Consider the following 16,880-nt stretch of genomic DNA (forward strand, 5'->3'; position numbering starts at 1 on the left):
GTAAGGTTAATTCCAAACAGATGAAGAGCTAAAGCATCAATGAGGTCAAAAGGCTAAAATGAAAGACAGAGGCTGTGATAGAATAAAATCTAAAATTCACAGCTCCTACTCCTTTCACATAGTGCTTCTTACCCATTTAATTAAATTATAGCCTAACCTCTACTGCTTTATTAGGAAGCTGTTTGTCAGTCCACTGTTTAAGCTTGATATCCACTGTAGTATTAAAAGTCCCCGAATTCATGGTTTGTGCAGCCGGAAGATAGATGTTTTCAATCACGTGAGTTGATACTCTTTCCCACAAGGTCTGCTGAAGGATTTCTTCCCTGAAATGAAGTTTCAAGAACATAAGGTGTAAATATTAAAAAATTAAAAATGGCTTCACTGATGTATCACTTATTAATAAATTATACATAAAGTATTGATAATTTTGGACAAGTGTGTGGCATCTGTGAATCACATCAATCAAGATAACATATTCATTATCCTTTGAAGTTGTACTCAATTTGCTACCACTATAATTTGAATTTTCTAGCATTTCACATAATGCAATCATATAACATGTACCGTTGATATTCTTTTACTCAACACAATTACTCTGAAATTCATGGTGTCATGTGTATTAATATTCACTTTTTAATTGCTTAATAGTCCATTGATGAATTAGCATATCTATCCACCTGTTGATGGACACGTGCTATTTTCAGCTGTCAGCTATTACACATGATGCAACTACGGGCATATAAATTCACAAACCTTTATATGGATACATGTTTTCATTCCTCTTGGGATATGTAGGAGTGGAATGGCTGGATCACGTGACAATTATGTGTTTAACGACTTTTACTTAAATTTGGTAATGAGTATATTTATTTTTGAACAATGTCTTTAAAAATTATCTTTAAGTAGTTGTACAAAGGGTCTTAATTCAACAAATCAGTTTGTGTTTAACTTCTTAAGATACCAAAAAAAGACTGCTTTCCAAAATAGTTATATCATTTTACATTCCCATTAGAAGAGAATGAGAGTTTTTGATGCTCTATATTCTTGCTAACATTTGACAGGATCAATGTTAACTTTTAGCTATTCTAGTAGATTTACAATGGTGTCTCATTATGGTCTGTACACCTCTAGTAATTAATAATTATAAGCACCTTCTCCTGTGCTTGTTTTCCTAGTATTAGTAAATATTCACAAGTCAGGCACTATTTTGCATCTTTCCTACCATAAATAGCATTATTATTTAGTTTTTTTCCTTTTGTTGTTCTGAGATAAAAAATGCATAGTTATATATGCTAAGCAGGTATTCTATTTCTGAGTTACATCTTCAGCTCATTAGCAATAATTTATAAATCACTTTTATGTATATCTCCTAGCATGGCAACTAATACCACACACACAAACACATACAACTTATGTCTTTGTTTGTCTCTTGTAACTTCAAAAATGAACTGATTTACACAAAGCTATTGAATTGACTTACACTACAAACATAAACAAACATAAACATAAAACAAAAATAAACATAAGTTGTTTTACAAACTCATTTAATTAATCAACCAACCATTAAGTTGGAGGTAAAATCAGATCTTTCTTTTGGGTAAGGAAAGATTAAAAATGGGCAAATACTGATGACTTAAAGAAAAAATAGATATCATGACTGAGGAAGAAAAGGCACTGAGACGGGAAAATTAATTCAAATGAATGTCTTGATTTTGTAGTGATAACTTGTAATTAGCACTTGGGCACTACAAATAACATCGATGGTGCAAAGGACAGTTCTCTAAAAACAATAAATTCTTAATAATACTACAAATTTTGTTAGATAATTTAGGCATAAGGAATTTGTTAAATAAAATATGATTGCAAATATTTCAAGGTTATTTATATACAGCTTGTTTGAAGGACATAGAATATTTGTTCATTCATTCATTCATTCCAGGCATGGTATTTACAGCATCACAGAATATCATGAAGTTGATATGGGGCCCAGGGTGCCCTGGAACTTATCATCTTCCTGTCTCCATTGCCTGAGTGCTGGGATTTTAGGGTTGTGCTACCATGCTTAGTTTACTTGTTTATAATGACTCGTTCCAATAAATTTAAAGATATCCAAATTCACATAAAACAAACTGAAGGCAATAATTTTCCTTAGGGGATTTATTTATAAAAATTTCACAAAAGGATACATTTGCTTCCTATCTTAAGTCTCATATAGGATTCAATTAAAAATGTGACTTGTGGATAACATATTGTCCATGTGTTACAGAAAACAGCAACTATTATTACTCTAAAATATAGCTGAATTCCTTTTATAAACCAATTTTCTTTAACAACAAAAACTGTTTATAACACGGTATTTTCACGATAAAAAAATAAAAAGAAAAAGAAAAGAAAAACAAAACCAAAAAAAACTGTTCATAATTTATCTGAAGCGCATTTTTTGAAAAATTTGCCTAAAGGATTTATAGAAATCATAAATATGCATTCTAAGTAAAAAGTGAAGAAAATCCAAAGATGAATCCAGACTTTATAAAAACATGAAGAAAACTCTTTTCCAGAAATTCTATTGATTAGATGTCAATAGCATTTTTTTTTTGTTAAGAAAAGCACGTTAATTTTCTTAACTACTTTTAAGATAAGTCAAGGCAATAATAAATCACTGTGCTTCAATGTAAGTCATAAAGTATAACTGTTGAAAGGCAAAATCAATACTCACCAATGTTTCGGTGTAACCTGGCTCAGACTGATAACTTCATCAAGGATCTCATTTTTAGCCTTTTCGAACAGTTCATTCTAGGCAACAGAAATGAAAGTAAAATTTACACAAGATAATGAATTTGTCCTGTCTTGATTTTCAGATAACCAAAAGGAAGGGTTGGACAAGCTGGCAGATTGAATTTAGGTTTAAATATGCAGGATGAGCAAAAATTCTCTTTTATTCCAGTCTCTTCAGTAATGTCACAGTCCAAAGGACACAGTGACTGATAGAGACTTTTACTCAATTCTGAATGCTGTTTCTCACCTAACTTTGCTCATATGAAATTTCTACATAATAGATGCTATATGAAAGCACCAACATGTGCTAATTTAGTAATGGTGTGTTACCGATGAATTCTGTAAGTAATGACATTTTAAAAACATGGAAAAAATTTAGCTTGCACTAAATTAAGAATATATGTTTTTACTTGAAAAGTAGCATTGATACATAAATTCCAAAACATCACACACACACACACATACACACACATGCACACACACAAAATATGTCTAATAGTTTGAGGTAGACCATAAGCTATGATATTATCAATTCTTTCACTTCTAACATTACATGGACATTAACATAACTACGGTCTATTTCTGGAAGCATATTAACCAATAAGCAATCATTATATTACTAAACCTTTAAGTCTATTATTATAGTTTGAAGAAACAATATTTTGTTCCTTTGTTAGAGATCAATTTGTTAGAGATGAAATTTTGTATGCATTCTTAATATTTCTAAAGATCAAAACCTGAAACAAAAATTTAAATCTGTTCTCAAGTAGAACTGAAGGGTCTATTTGAGATTAATTCAATTCAATCAATAAGTAAGAAGAATACTTCAAATCCTGCAGACTCTTCATAAGACCATTCCCTATGGCCATTAACAATATTTTTAATATCAGAAAACTTTTTCTTTTGGTGGTACTAGGGTGTGAACTCGGAACTTTGCACTTGACAGGCAGGCATTCTCCTACTTCAGTCACAATTCCAGCCCTTAGAAAACATTTTGAACATTTGTTTTGACATTTTATGATTTTTTTTTTTGGTCAGTTGTGGGGTTTGAACTTTGGGCCTGGGTGCTGTCCCTTAGCATTTCAGCTCAAGGCTAGTGCTCTACCACTTGAACCACAGCCCTACTTCCAGTTTTCTGAGTGGTTTATTGAAGATAAGAGTCTCATGGACTTTCCTGCCAAGGCTGGCTTTGAACTGCAATCCTCAGATCTCAGCCTCCTGAGTAGCTAGGATTACTGGCATGAGCCACAGGTGCCTGGTACATTTTATAATTTTTATTTACTTTACATAATAAATAAACTGTTGCAGAAGCGATAACTACTTATAAGTAGTTATGGTCAAAACCTAAGCAATTTAGTTCCCCAAATTTCTCTCAACAACACCAACTTTGTTAGAACACAGTACATTAAGATATTACACAAAATACATGAGGTACCAAATATTACCCGGTCAAGCTCTCGCAGGCGAGGGTAGTTATTCTTCCACTCCGTCTCAAGGTTAAAACGTGTTGCTGGGGAAGAAGGAAAATATTCAGGTTTCATGACTGTTCCTTTCCAGGTGTAGTGGTTAAAGGCTATCTTGCCCTGTTTCTGTATTAGCTGGATTTCTAGATCGTGTCTAGGTGCTTCAGTACCCTAGACTCTTGACACCTCAGATTTCACTGTCAGGACAACTATCTCAACTATTCTCCTCAGTTCTCACTTCTCCATGTACAGAGCACAAGTCCCCACCCAACTGTAGCCTTCTAGTAAAGCTACTAGGAGAATGGACTCAAGAATCACACACCTGAGACTCAGTCCTGACTCTCAGTGCTGTATGATGCTGGCTGTGAAAGTTACTGTGCCCCTTGGTTTTCTTTTCTGTAAAATGGAATAAAGTAATTCTTACAAATGGGAAGGCAGAAAGTATTCCCACTATGGAAGCAAAGATATGGACTAGCAAAGAATGGGATTTAGGAGACAAGCAGCTGAAGCACAAGCTGCTTTACTTCCTAAACTGTTTCCACTAGTCTTCCTATAAAGGGGGATACAAGCTCTCTTGTTTACCATGCTTTTCTCTCACACACTAGGAAAAACTTTCTGACCTGATTGAACTCTGCAATACACTGTTAGCAATGTCTTCTCGAAAGGGAAATCTGGTTCCTATCCAACAATGGAAGGGTTGCATTTTTTACATACCTTCTAGTAGCAAATAATCTACTAGGTAATTCTTTGAAAAACCTGATGGAAGCTAAAGACAATGCCTACATTTGTTTGATCATTTGAATAACCCAAATTACCTTTAAAACTATCAGCCTGTTGTTCAACTGACTCTCGTACCATTTTCCAAAAGCAGTCAGACACAGCAAGGCTTAAATTTCTTGTGGTCACTTGGTGTGCCTTGAGCATGCTTGTTCTAAAAAAAAAAAAAACAAAAAAACCCCAAAAGCTGAAATTTACTAAAATGACAAAGGGTCACCAGGTTAGAGAAGCACATGGTATAGCCATCTATATTTTCTTTTTTTTTTTTTTCTATGTAGTATGGTTGATCTTGAGCCTGCGGAGAGCAAGCTGGCCCTAGATTTCTCCAAATTCACATTTCTTTGCCTCCAATTCTTACGTGTCCAATGACAGGGAACAAAAGACACGCCTTTGTAGGAGGTGCCACCTATATTTTCTATACCAATCCTGTCAACAAAGCTTTCTGAGGTGGAGAAAATCTTCAATGTCAGAGTAGTTCACAAAATTAATTACTAGATACATGGGTTACTGGGCCCCTGAAAAACATAGCCAGTGTGACTGAGGGACTAGAGTTCTAAAGTTTTATGAGTAAGCCAGTTTAAGCTTCAATAATCACACAGGACTAGTGAGTAGTGTAGTGGAAAGCATAGTTCTATATGCCAGTCAGCTCCTTTCCAATAGAAATTCTCCTGGTGATGGTTGCAGGAACTGTTTTGGCTTATACACTAATCTAGAGGCAGACATACTTTTCTACTTCTGGAAACTCTACAGACAAAGTTCTAGTATCATTCAGCTGCCTTTTTATTAGTTCCTCTGTTTAGATTTTTGATCAGTATCTTCTGTTAATACCTATCTAGGGAGAGATATTACAACATCTTTTAATATTTTGAGATATGTATACTGTACATACTTAAAAAAGAAAATGTCAATGCTGGCTGTGATGGCACATGCCTATAAACCCTAGCTGCTTAGAGGTGCTGACCAGCAAGGTCACAGTTTTAGCTTAGCCTAGGCAAAACACTAGGAAATCCCTATTTCAAACAAGCCAAGTGTAATGGCAAACATCTGTAATCCCACCACTTGAGAGACACAGGTATCTTGGTTTGAGTTTAGCCCTGGGCAAAATATGAGATGTATGTTCATATATGAACAATGTTTTTGTTTAAAGGGTTGAAATAATGGTTCAAGTGCTAAAGTGTTTGCCTAGCAAGAAAAAGGCTGAGTTCAAATCCCAGTATCATGGGGGAAAAAAAGTTAATTTTAAAAATCACTTTCTAATGTAAAATGATCTAAGAAGTGTGAATCTTATCTCAGTGTCTTGACAATATCTGCTTTGCATGATAAACTTCTCCCAATCTGCCCGAGTAGCTTAGAAGAACTTCCTTAGTTACATATAGAGAAAACAGCCTATTAATAATATTAACAGTTACAAAACACAAACTTTAACAGAAAACTAATCCAATTTCATCTACATTCTTGCTGTAAAACATTTCAGTATTTTAATAATCACCTACTTGAGAAGTTTCGAATTCTGAAAAAATTCTTCTTCATATTCTCTAATGGCTTCAATGCTTTCAGAGCTGTTTCCTAGGGAAAAACAGAGACTTTTCACCAAACATTATTATTGCGTAAAAATTTAAAAAACTAAAATAAATAAATACCCCTAAATTATAATAACCATTATTTAACATACCTTTTCCTGTTACAACAGCAAAATAACCCAGAGCTTTCATTGGGAAGAGTTTGCCTTCAATTATCTGTTGAATCTGTTTTAAAAAGGAGGAAAAATAAGTGTGATTATGAGTTTACACACATTGCAAATAATATTTATATACTTATTACATAATGTATAGTTTAGAAACTAAAATAATTTAATGATGCTATATATACGTTTATTAAAATATACAAGTCTGTAAAAAAGCACTTAAATACAAAATCACAATTTGAGAGAAAACGCATTTAATTTTACTATACTGAAAAATATATTAAAGTATAAATAGTAAGATTATACCACGGACTATTGGGTACAGAAATCTCCAAATTTTAGAAATGAAAAGGACTGTAGATCTAATCTAGTCAAACTAAACAATGTGTTGAATTTAGTATTGCCTGGTTTTAGAAAAATGTTCAAGAGCATAGTCAGGAATGCAGCGGCTTCATTAATTCAATGCCTTTTGTACAATAAGAATCTGCTATATAGTCTTCATATATTAGGGAAGATAATGTTTATCTGCATAATATGTTATATATAAAGTAAAAAATAAACATATACTTTTCCTAACTCATGATACCAAGTAAAGAAGAAGAAAAAAGAACAAAAGAAAAGGGAGGGGATAAAGTTAATGACAATATGTTAATATACATAATAATTTAAATAAGAGTAAGTAGCACTTGCAATTTAAGTATTCTGGAAGTAAATTAACTACAAGCATGGAATTTTGCTTGCATCCCCAAACTGCACTTAAGTATTTTACTATAACTTCCTAACACTTTGTTTTTAAGCAAAGTATTAGAAAACTAAGAAAAATACTTCTACTATTTTATTTTATTTTATTAAATGTTGTGGTGGTGCTAAGGCTTGAACTCAGGGCCTCATGCTCTCAGCTTAGCTTTTTCAGTCAAGGCTGGCACTCTAATGTGTGAGCCATACCTCCAGTTTGGGCTGGGTTATTAATCTCAATGACTTTTCTATCTGGGCTTGTTTTGAATTGTAATCCTCAAATCTCAGCCTCTGAGTAGCTAGGATTATAGGTGTGAGATAGAAACAATATCTTTTCACAAAGTAGTCCACAAAATTGTGTGCATGTATGTGTGTTCAAATAATCTCTATCACAGCTGGAACTTGTACAAAGTATCTTTTCTCATAATCAAGAACTTGTCCTCACCCTGTTTGGACTAGCTACATTTTTCTCTGCCAGGTCTACTTTGGTCAAAACAAATATGGTTCTTCTTCCATGAGGATCCATTTGACTGACCAAGTCTGTAACAATACTGCGTTCTGCATCCACAGATCCATCTGGAAAAAAATGAAGAATGACACTGCAATAATTGTAGAGTAGGTTTTAACTTAGACACACTGTACCTTTATGTGTATATTATACCTAGAAACTTTTTAATACTTTTACTTAAAGACAGAAAATTCTCCCCAATAACAAATAATTTCCATAGTGAAAATCATCAAAATACCCTCAACTTCCATGTTATTTACTAATAAAATAGAGAGAAGTCTTGCCTTTTTATATAGCATGCATTATATAGAGCAAAGCTTAGATTGCTGAAGAAGAAAGCTCATCAGTGTAATTAAAATCTTTTGGTAGATTTACCTTGAATGCACAGGATGATGGCATTAGGGTTCTGCATGTAAGCTTTGCTGATACTGAAAATAGTTTCCTTGGTGTCAGGAGCCATGCCTGATGTCACAGTCTTGAAGAAAAGGGTTTTACATGTCATTATAAGTGTTATTCACAACAGGAATAATAAATATTCATGTTTTGTATACACTTACATTAATTACACCTGGTAAATCAACAAGCACCATTCTCTGTAGTCCAGGACCTTTTACATTTAAGGATATAGTCTATTTCAGGAAGACAAAAATATACCTAATTAATGTTTATTAAGAATTTTTGATACTACATACCCTGGAAATTCTGCATCTCATTTATTCAGATATTGCACTCATAAATCTATTTTTTTTCTTATCCCGAGTGATTATTCTAAAGCATTACTCACAAAATAATATGCTATTTTAAAACATTAAAAAAATCTATCTTAGAACAGCTGCAATCTAAACAACAGTATCAATACCAGGATTTCTTTGAAACCATAAACATTAACTTTTCCTAAAATACTGATGAAATGAAAGTCCTTACCTCAGGGCTCACAGTACAACCTTCTTTCACATTTTTCCTCATTCGGAGTTCTATTTCATGTCTTAATGCTGCAAGCTATTTATAGGAAAGAAGAAAAATCTTAAGAAAATCTCAGTTCACACATGTTCCATTTAATTGTTTTATAAGCTCATCACAATTATAGAAGGTACATAAGTTGAACCTTAGATGAATTCTACTTACGTCTTCCTCTTTGGTGAGATCAAACTCCCGAGAACTATCTTTGAACAAGGCCACGTGGTGAGGACCTTCACTAAGAGTTACCTGCCACAAGAGGAAAACAGGTATATTTATAACAGCACTGCCGCAGTTTAGACCTGGCTACTGCCTTGCAAAGACCCCAGAGTCCCTCATGCCACACTCCAGAAGCATCCGCTAGCACTGTCTGCATGGCAGCTCTGTAGTGTTCAAGTGTATGAATATACGTTGTGACTTCTTAACAACATTGCCGTCTATTTGGTATCTTCTAAGGCTGCAGCCCTTTCTTTCCCTAGTCAATGATATAAGGAGTGCTAAGCATAAAATCACTATTCTAAAACATGAAAATTAAACAAAATCTTAACTTCAAAGGTGAATTTGGGTACAGGACATTTATTCAGAACTTATCAATATATGAACTATACATTTCAGGTAGGGAAACAGATGACTGTTCCTGTTTTAGCCCTCATTACCCACTGGGAAAAATAGAGAGCTTATCCAGAAAGAGCATGGCTTTTATTATTGACCTTGGATATCTGATCAACTCTCCAGTTTAGACTTCTCTCCAAATCTGTATACTAACAACTTGCTTATTATTACCCCTGAGCAAAAATTGAACTCCCAATCATTTCCAAACCTGATCTAACTAGATTTCTCCAGGCAGCTGACATTCTATAATTTGTACAGGCCAAAAAGAAGGTCCTTGATGAGTAATACATTTTCTCAATAATAAACCTGGCAAAGAAAGTTGGTTGATCCCATAATCCTTCTTTTTATCAATTTCATTACTACCTCCCTCTGCTCAGAACTTCTGCACTAGCTTCCCATTTTACTCCAAGTAAAAATCACCATTTGTACAATGACCTACAAGGCCTTAATGATCTATTCTCTACTGATTTGGTCACTTCTAATATCTTACTCTTATCTAGCCATACCAGCCTTTTTACTATTCCCTGACCGTGATTACTCTCAGCCCCTGAGAGACTGTGTATCAGTTATTTTCTTGGCTTGGAAACAGTTACCTTAGATGGCAAATCTTGCTTCAAAAGCCACCTTCATGGAACCAACTTCGTTATCCCAGTCAATACTTATGTCAATTGATTGTTTCCATCTTTACAGCATATATTTTCCACTGTGGCAAGATCTTTTTAAATTTACCAATGTATTGCCTAGAAGAGTGCTGCTATATATTGAGTGTAATAAATATTTATTTAATGAAAGACTGTAGCCCTTTACTTTCTGTGACTATTAGTGACTTGTTAGTGCTTTTAGGGACAGGCAGAATATACAGTAAGTCTACCCTCCTTCATTTCAGTGACTTTGTATTTAAAATGTTTTCTTCTCTTCCATAATTATTCCCTTTTACTAAATCATCATAAAAGTTAGCAGTCATGATAATCATTTAATAATGGCTATTGTTTTTGTTTCTTTTGTCAGTCATGGGGCCTGAACTCTTGTCCTGGGCGCTGTCCCTCAGCTCTTCAGCTCAAGGCGAGCACTCTACTGGCTTGAGCCACAGCGCCACTTCTGGCTTTTTCTTTGTCTTGCCTGCATGAGGCCCTGGGTTCAATTCCTCAGTACCACATAACCAAAAAGAAAAAGCCAGAAGTGGTGCTGTGGCTCATGTGGTAGAGTGCTAGCCTTGAGCTGAAGAGCTGAGGGACAGCGCCCAGGCCCAGAGTTCAGGCCCCACGACTGGACCCCTCCCCCCCCCAAAATGGTTATTATATAATGATCATATAAATAACTTTTTGGTTTTTTTTTTTGGGTCCGGTCGTGGGGACTGAACTCTGGGCCTGGGCGCTGTCCCTCAGCTCTTCAGCTCAAGGCTAGAGCTCTACCACTTGAGCCACAGTGCCACTTCCAGCTTTTTTTTTTTCTTTTTGTTTATGTGGTGCTGAGGAATCGAACCCAGGGCCTCAGGCATGCAAGGCAAGCGCTCTACCACTGAGCCACCTTCCCAGCCCCCATATAAATAACTTTTAAATCTTCTTTGTACTCAACATATTTCAACTAATACTGCCCTATTTATCTGCTGTTTAATAAAATCAGAAAATTATCTACCTTCAACAATGTGACTTCCAATATAATTCTTCCTTAGCCTCTCTGCATATTTTACTCAGAATAAAGTCCAAAGGCCTTACATACCATAGCTTGGTACAGCCTGGCCACTCTCTGAACCCCTGATGTTTCCTCCCATTTTCTCCATTTACTTCTCAGCTTCTGACACAGGCCTCCTGGCTGTGCTTTCTACTGATTTCTAGGATGGGAATGATTCCAAATGCTATATAAAAGGCTTCTCTTTACTGAAGAAATGCAATGGAGAGATCTCACTGAAGGAGTGAGTTTCCTGAGGCACTGTACTTGGATGGCCCATTTCCTTACCTTCACTGGAGAACGTGTCATCATCTCCCCAGATCCTCGTGGGAATATCCGTGCTTGAGCAATCATTTCCAACACACTTGTTTTCCCAGCACTCTGATCTCCAACTACAACAACCTTTTTACAAAGCAAATACATTTTCTCATCTTTTTCTGATACCAGATTAGAACAGATTTGTAATTGTCTTTTAAAATATATATAAAGCATTTTTAAAAGTTCATGAATAAATAATGGTTGATACATGTAGCCATACTAAAAATTTAACACATGAAAACATTATTTATAAGCACATTTTTATTTTAAAAAACCTGTGCTAATTAAACCTGCCATTTCTAAAACCAGATTACTAACTATTCACTATTACTAACTATTCTTTTCCATACCTAGTTTACTCTTTTCAAGCACAATCTGAGTTCTATAAGGGTTAAATTTAATTCGTATGTCTAATTCATTGCTTGGATATTTTAATATTATAGATTCAAAGAGAATTAAAATACAAAATATCTAATAGTCTTTTCATAAGACAACAATGTAAGTAACTGATACTTGTATGTAAATGCACACAACATCTAGTGTATAAATTATTACCTGGAACATATGAATAAAACTATATAGTTTGAGCAATTGCTCTGTTCTTAGCATCAAAAAAAGGTACGTATCTGTACCCATGCATGCACACACGAAGGTACTTCTTTCCTTACCCGTGGTAAATGATCTTGTGTATTATAACTAGCATCATAATCAGAAAGAACATCGAGAACTTCAGAATACATGTCAATCAGAGATTTCTGTAAAAAATTAAAAACATATATAAAACAATGAAAACTCAAGGAAAAAATACTGCAGAATAAGTAAAGAAATTCAAGTTGTTTCCCATGCCCATCATACTTTTTCTAAATACATAAATTCATATTTAAAAGCTGAAATATTACCAAAAAAATCCATTTCTTTTCCAGTTTATTTCATTTTAAATATACTGATTTAAAGAAGTCCATTAACTCAGTATTAACAAAGGTAGTAATTAATACTGATAAGACTAGTATAAAATGCAAACAGAAGACGATGAATATAAAAAGATAAACTTCAGTATTTCAGTAAAATAAATTGATACTCCAGAAAATACTCTTTAAATATAAAGATTTTTAATGAGCATAGGATAAGATAAACCTTGGGAGATTATAATTTGTGAAATGTTAGCATAGGGTGGAAAAAGAATTAAAAACAAACTTTTAATTCTTAAAAACCTGCATCAATGAACACAATGTAAAGCATTAAAAGTTCTATGAATTAGCAAATTAAATACCTTTAGCTTTCTATGATGAATGCCTTTGTCGTCTTTTTGCAATACTAATTTTCTCAATTCTTTGTTCTCCTTTTCTAAACGTTCCAAGATTCTCTGATACTTTAACTGCAAAAAAGTAATATATACAACTATATAAGACAAGTTAACAAATGAATACTAATTATAAATTAAATCTTCCCAAATTCTGAAATTACATTGACTCTTTACAACAAATTATTATACCTATGATATTGAAAAAATAATCTGACCTAAAGAATGAAATTCATTATAATTTCACCACATCAACAAGATTTTTTCTTTGCTGAAGGAAGTTTTATCTACATCATCTCACTTACATTAGACTACAATAAGAAAATGTCCTTGGTTTTTTGTTTTTTTTTTTTATTAGAATTACCTGCGTATGCAGAAGTTCTTCTTGAAGTTGGTCAATTTTTTCTTTGTCTGACACCTAAGTATTTAAAAGAAAGTCATTTTAGTTGAGAATTAGATTAAGTTAGAATTTATAATGTTAGAATTTATTTGGAATATACAGTAAGTTAGATTTGGAAAGAAGTACTAGAGTAAAAAAAAACTACTGGGCTTTTTATGTTTTTAATGAAAACAAATTTTAAGTCATGTGGTTCTTAAAGAAAATACTGCATTCATCAATAAAGTTAATCAAAGCCTTATATTACAAAGTAAAAACCTTTAAAAAGGAATCATTTTGCTACTTCAGCCACTTGTTCTGAAAGGCTTGCTGGAAAAATAAGAGATGAGTACATATGGTCACTATTTTCTTATGAGGCTGTTTTGTGTTTAAAGCACAGGGACTTAGTTATCTGGCAAAAGAAAGCACCGACAACTCTCCAGAAATTTTATTTTGGACAGCTGATATGTATCGCTGTGTATATAGCTACTGAGAGCTCATTGGTCTTATGGTGTCTTTCAAGGAGCAGTAACACATCTGTACTTTTAAATAGGGAAGTGCATAATAAATGTAAAGAACAATTTGTATTTTCACAGCACTACATGAAGCCAGATTATTGTTAAATTCCCATGCAAGACCTGCTAGCTCATTATATAGGGAATATATCTATAGAAATTAAATCAAGGGCTGGGAAGGTGGCTCAGTGGTAAAGCGCTTGCCTTGCATGCCTGAGGCCCTGGGTTCGATTCCTCAGCACCACATAAGCAAAAAGAAAAAAGCTGGAAGTGGCGCTGTAGTTCAAGTGGTAGAGTGCTAGCCTTGAGCTGAAGAGCTGAGGGACAGCGCCCAGGCCCAGAGTTCAGGCCCCACGACCAGACACCCCCCCCCCCAAAAAAAGAAGAAATTAAATCAACTAGGGCAACTGAAATGTATTTGAACATAAAACAGAAGCTAATCCAAATGTATTGAGTAAACTACTTCAAATTGTTGCTTATAATATAGTTCTAAGATAAAGCATAAAAAAAAAGAACTTCAAGGGCTGGGAAGGTGGCTCAGTGGCAGAGCACTTGCTGTGCATGCCTGAGGCCCTGGGTTTGATTCCTCAGCACCACATAAGCAAAAAGAAAAAAGCCGGAAGTGGTGCTGTGGCTCAAGTGGTAGAGCACTGGCCTTGAGTTGAAGAGCTGAGGGACAGCACTCAGGCCCAGAGTTCAGGTCCCACGACCGGACGCCCCCCCAACAAAAAAAAAGAACTTCAAGGAACTGTACTGTTTAACTAGTTTTAAAGTAGTCATAATACAATTCTAAACACAAAATACAAAGATTCTAATAAAAATATGTCCTTATAACAAATCCACATAACTATGCATTGACTTCTTAATAATACATAGTTATCTTTCTTAGCCTCCAAAATTGTCTGATTTCTGAAAATCAAAATTTGTAAATACAAATTTATTTCATAGCAGAAAAACTGAGTTGAATTCATATTCTTTCATGTTGAAGTCTTTGGGTGTTTAAATTTGGCTATTTAAATTAAGATAGGGTAGTAAAACATATATATATATGTATTTTGATGATTTCTATAGTGAGGTAGACATTAACAAGTCTTGTCCATGTTATAATAATTTTAAGATTTTAAGTCTTACTTCTTTTTCAAAACTTTCTGCAAACTTTTATTTAAATAGATGAAAATACTTGCTAGAAATGATAGGCGTAATTATTTTCTTCTTATACATCTATGCCTGAAAAATAACTCAAAATGATTTGGTAATGAGAAAACACATGTAACAAACTTCCATTTGCCATCCATGTATAGCAAGCAGAGACCTGCCAATGACTTTTTCATTTTGACTATGTGTGCTTAAGTTCAATGAACAAGAATTATTAAGTCTCGTAAGCTGTGAGGAAATAAGCAAGATGAGAAGGAGCCAACACCAGCAGAACAAAATTTAGAAGGCCCATGAAGAAATAAATGATCATGTGCCATGTCACCATTCTGTGTGGTCAAGAAACTCTGCTGTACAGAATAAACTCCAGTCCATTCTAAAAGGCATTCTGATGTATTTTGTTCCACTAAATATTCATCCAACTGTGGCTAAATCAATATAAAACATGTAACAAGAATTAGTTTCAACTGCTTTAGTTTTGAATGTACGTCACATCAGCAACATTTAATGATTTTATGCAATATATCCTAAATTACTATAGAAAACTCCAACACCAGTAACATTTTGGGTAGAAATTAAGAAACTAATAAAAGCTATAAAAGGTTAATTAGTAATCTGATAAAAAGGTTTTATAAAAGTTAAGATGACGTAAGGTTATCAACTACTAAAATACAATCTTGACAGATTAGTATTTAGTAGCTACAACGATTAAGATTCTAATAAATTTGGATTTTTCAAGTATTAAGTCAATTGCTCTTTTGGCACAATCATAAAGAATAACTCCTACAGTTTGAAGACACACTTTTTATCTGCTCAATTGAATGGAACATCAAAATTAATGTTACACTAAAGGACAGGTAATGGTAGGGGAAACAAGTTATACTTGAGAGAGAATGTGTGTGTGTGTGTGTGTGTGTGTGTGTGTGTGTGTGTGTGTGTGTGCATCAGTATTGGAGCTTGAACTCAGGGCTGTTAGTGTTCTTTAGTTATTTTATTCAAGGTTGGTGCTCTGTCACTTGAGCCACAGCTCCATTTTTGGATTTTTGCTGCTAAACTGGAAATAAGAACCTCACAAATTTTCTTGCCCAGGCTAACTGAACTGTGATCTTCAGATCTCAGCCACTGAATAGCTGGATTACAGGTATGGGCCACCAGTGCCCAGCTCATCTAATTACATTTGCTAGGAAAAACTTTTAGTTTTATAAAATGAGTACTGACAATAGATGAAAAGATCTGTTGGTATGTTTTCTTTTTTTCTTTTTTTTTTTTTGTTGGTATGTTTTCTTAAGAGAAGATCACAGCTGGGCACCAGTGGCTTACGCCTGTAATCCTAGCTACTCAGGAGGCTGAGATCTGAGGATCACGGTTCAAAGCCAGCCCGGGCAGGAAAGTTTGTAAAACTCTTATAAAACCAGAAGTGGTGCTGTAGCTCAAGTGATAGAGCGCTCGTCTTGAGCTGAAGAGCTGAGGGACAGCACTCAGGCCCAGAGTTCAAGCCCCACGACCGACCAAAAAACAAAAACACAAAACAAAAAAAAAAAGAGAGATCACAAGTTCTTTTCACTCTGCCACTAACTCTAGGTCCAAACAACAACATGGGTATTCTAGATGTCCTTTACACATCACTTTAGAGCCTCTTGCAAGAAGGAACCTGTGCCCTCTTGTTTAATGTATTTTGTTTTCATTATGAAAGTAATTTTAAACTCACCCTGACAGAAATGAGATCAACAGTCTGGAAACCAGAGGTTTTGAACAATTCCAGGGCTGTGAAATTGATGGAGAAAATGTGGAACCCTCTGCAGAAACAAGCTAAAGCTGAAAGAAAAAAGCCTTTACTAGACTGACTCTAAAAATTTAAATATTTCTCCTGTACGCCCCTGTTGTCATACGTATATAGGAGAGTCATATGTGTGTGTGTGTGCGTGCATAATGTGTACGTGAGTGCTTGTGTGTGTGTGCGCGCGTGTCTTCTTAGGAGGCAAAATTACCAATGGCAATTTTAAGCTTCTGCTTTTGATTCAGATAACATAGGCAAAATCT

At 34.4% G+C, this 16,880-nt stretch overlaps 1 protein-coding gene and 1 non-coding gene across 6 annotated transcripts in view; both read right to left on the reverse strand.

The window, feature by feature from the left end:
- The window catches only part of Opa1 (OPA1 mitochondrial dynamin like GTPase), a 78,868-nt gene that overhangs the window by 41,880 nt on the left and 20,108 nt on the right, over positions 1-16,880 (reverse strand). For all 5 annotated transcript variants that reach the window (XM_042667418.1, XM_042667417.1, XM_042667398.1 and 2 more), the window contains 15 exons: positions 13,162-13,215; positions 12,768-12,872; positions 12,166-12,252; positions 11,468-11,581; positions 9,068-9,148; positions 8,867-8,941; positions 8,500-8,571; positions 8,318-8,417; positions 7,880-8,010; positions 6,688-6,760; positions 6,509-6,581; positions 5,054-5,169; positions 4,221-4,285; positions 2,717-2,793; positions 158-323 (listed from right to left, as the gene is read on the reverse strand). In XM_042667418.1, coding sequence (XP_042523352.1) covers positions 158-323; positions 2,717-2,793; positions 4,221-4,285; positions 5,054-5,169; positions 6,509-6,581; positions 6,688-6,760; positions 7,880-8,010; positions 8,318-8,417; positions 8,500-8,571; positions 8,867-8,941; positions 9,068-9,148; positions 11,468-11,581; positions 12,166-12,252; positions 12,768-12,872; positions 13,162-13,215 — 1,389 coding nt within the window. The remainder of the gene's footprint in view (positions 1-157; positions 324-2,716; positions 2,794-4,220; positions 4,286-5,053; positions 5,170-6,508; positions 6,582-6,687; positions 6,761-7,879; positions 8,011-8,317; positions 8,418-8,499; positions 8,572-8,866; positions 8,942-9,067; positions 9,149-11,467; positions 11,582-12,165; positions 12,253-12,767; positions 12,873-13,161; positions 13,216-16,880) is intronic.
- LOC122099966 lies at positions 5,286-5,416 on the reverse strand. The gene has a single exon (XR_006146057.1). It is a non-coding gene; the product is annotated as a small nucleolar RNA SNORA38 (small nucleolar RNA).

Source organism: Dipodomys spectabilis, unplaced genomic scaffold (assembly GCF_019054845.1).
Source record: "Dipodomys spectabilis isolate Male_0828 unplaced genomic scaffold, ASM1905484v1 ptg000017l, whole genome shotgun sequence".
Taxonomy (NCBI): Eukaryota; Metazoa; Chordata; class Mammalia; order Rodentia; family Heteromyidae; genus Dipodomys; species Dipodomys spectabilis.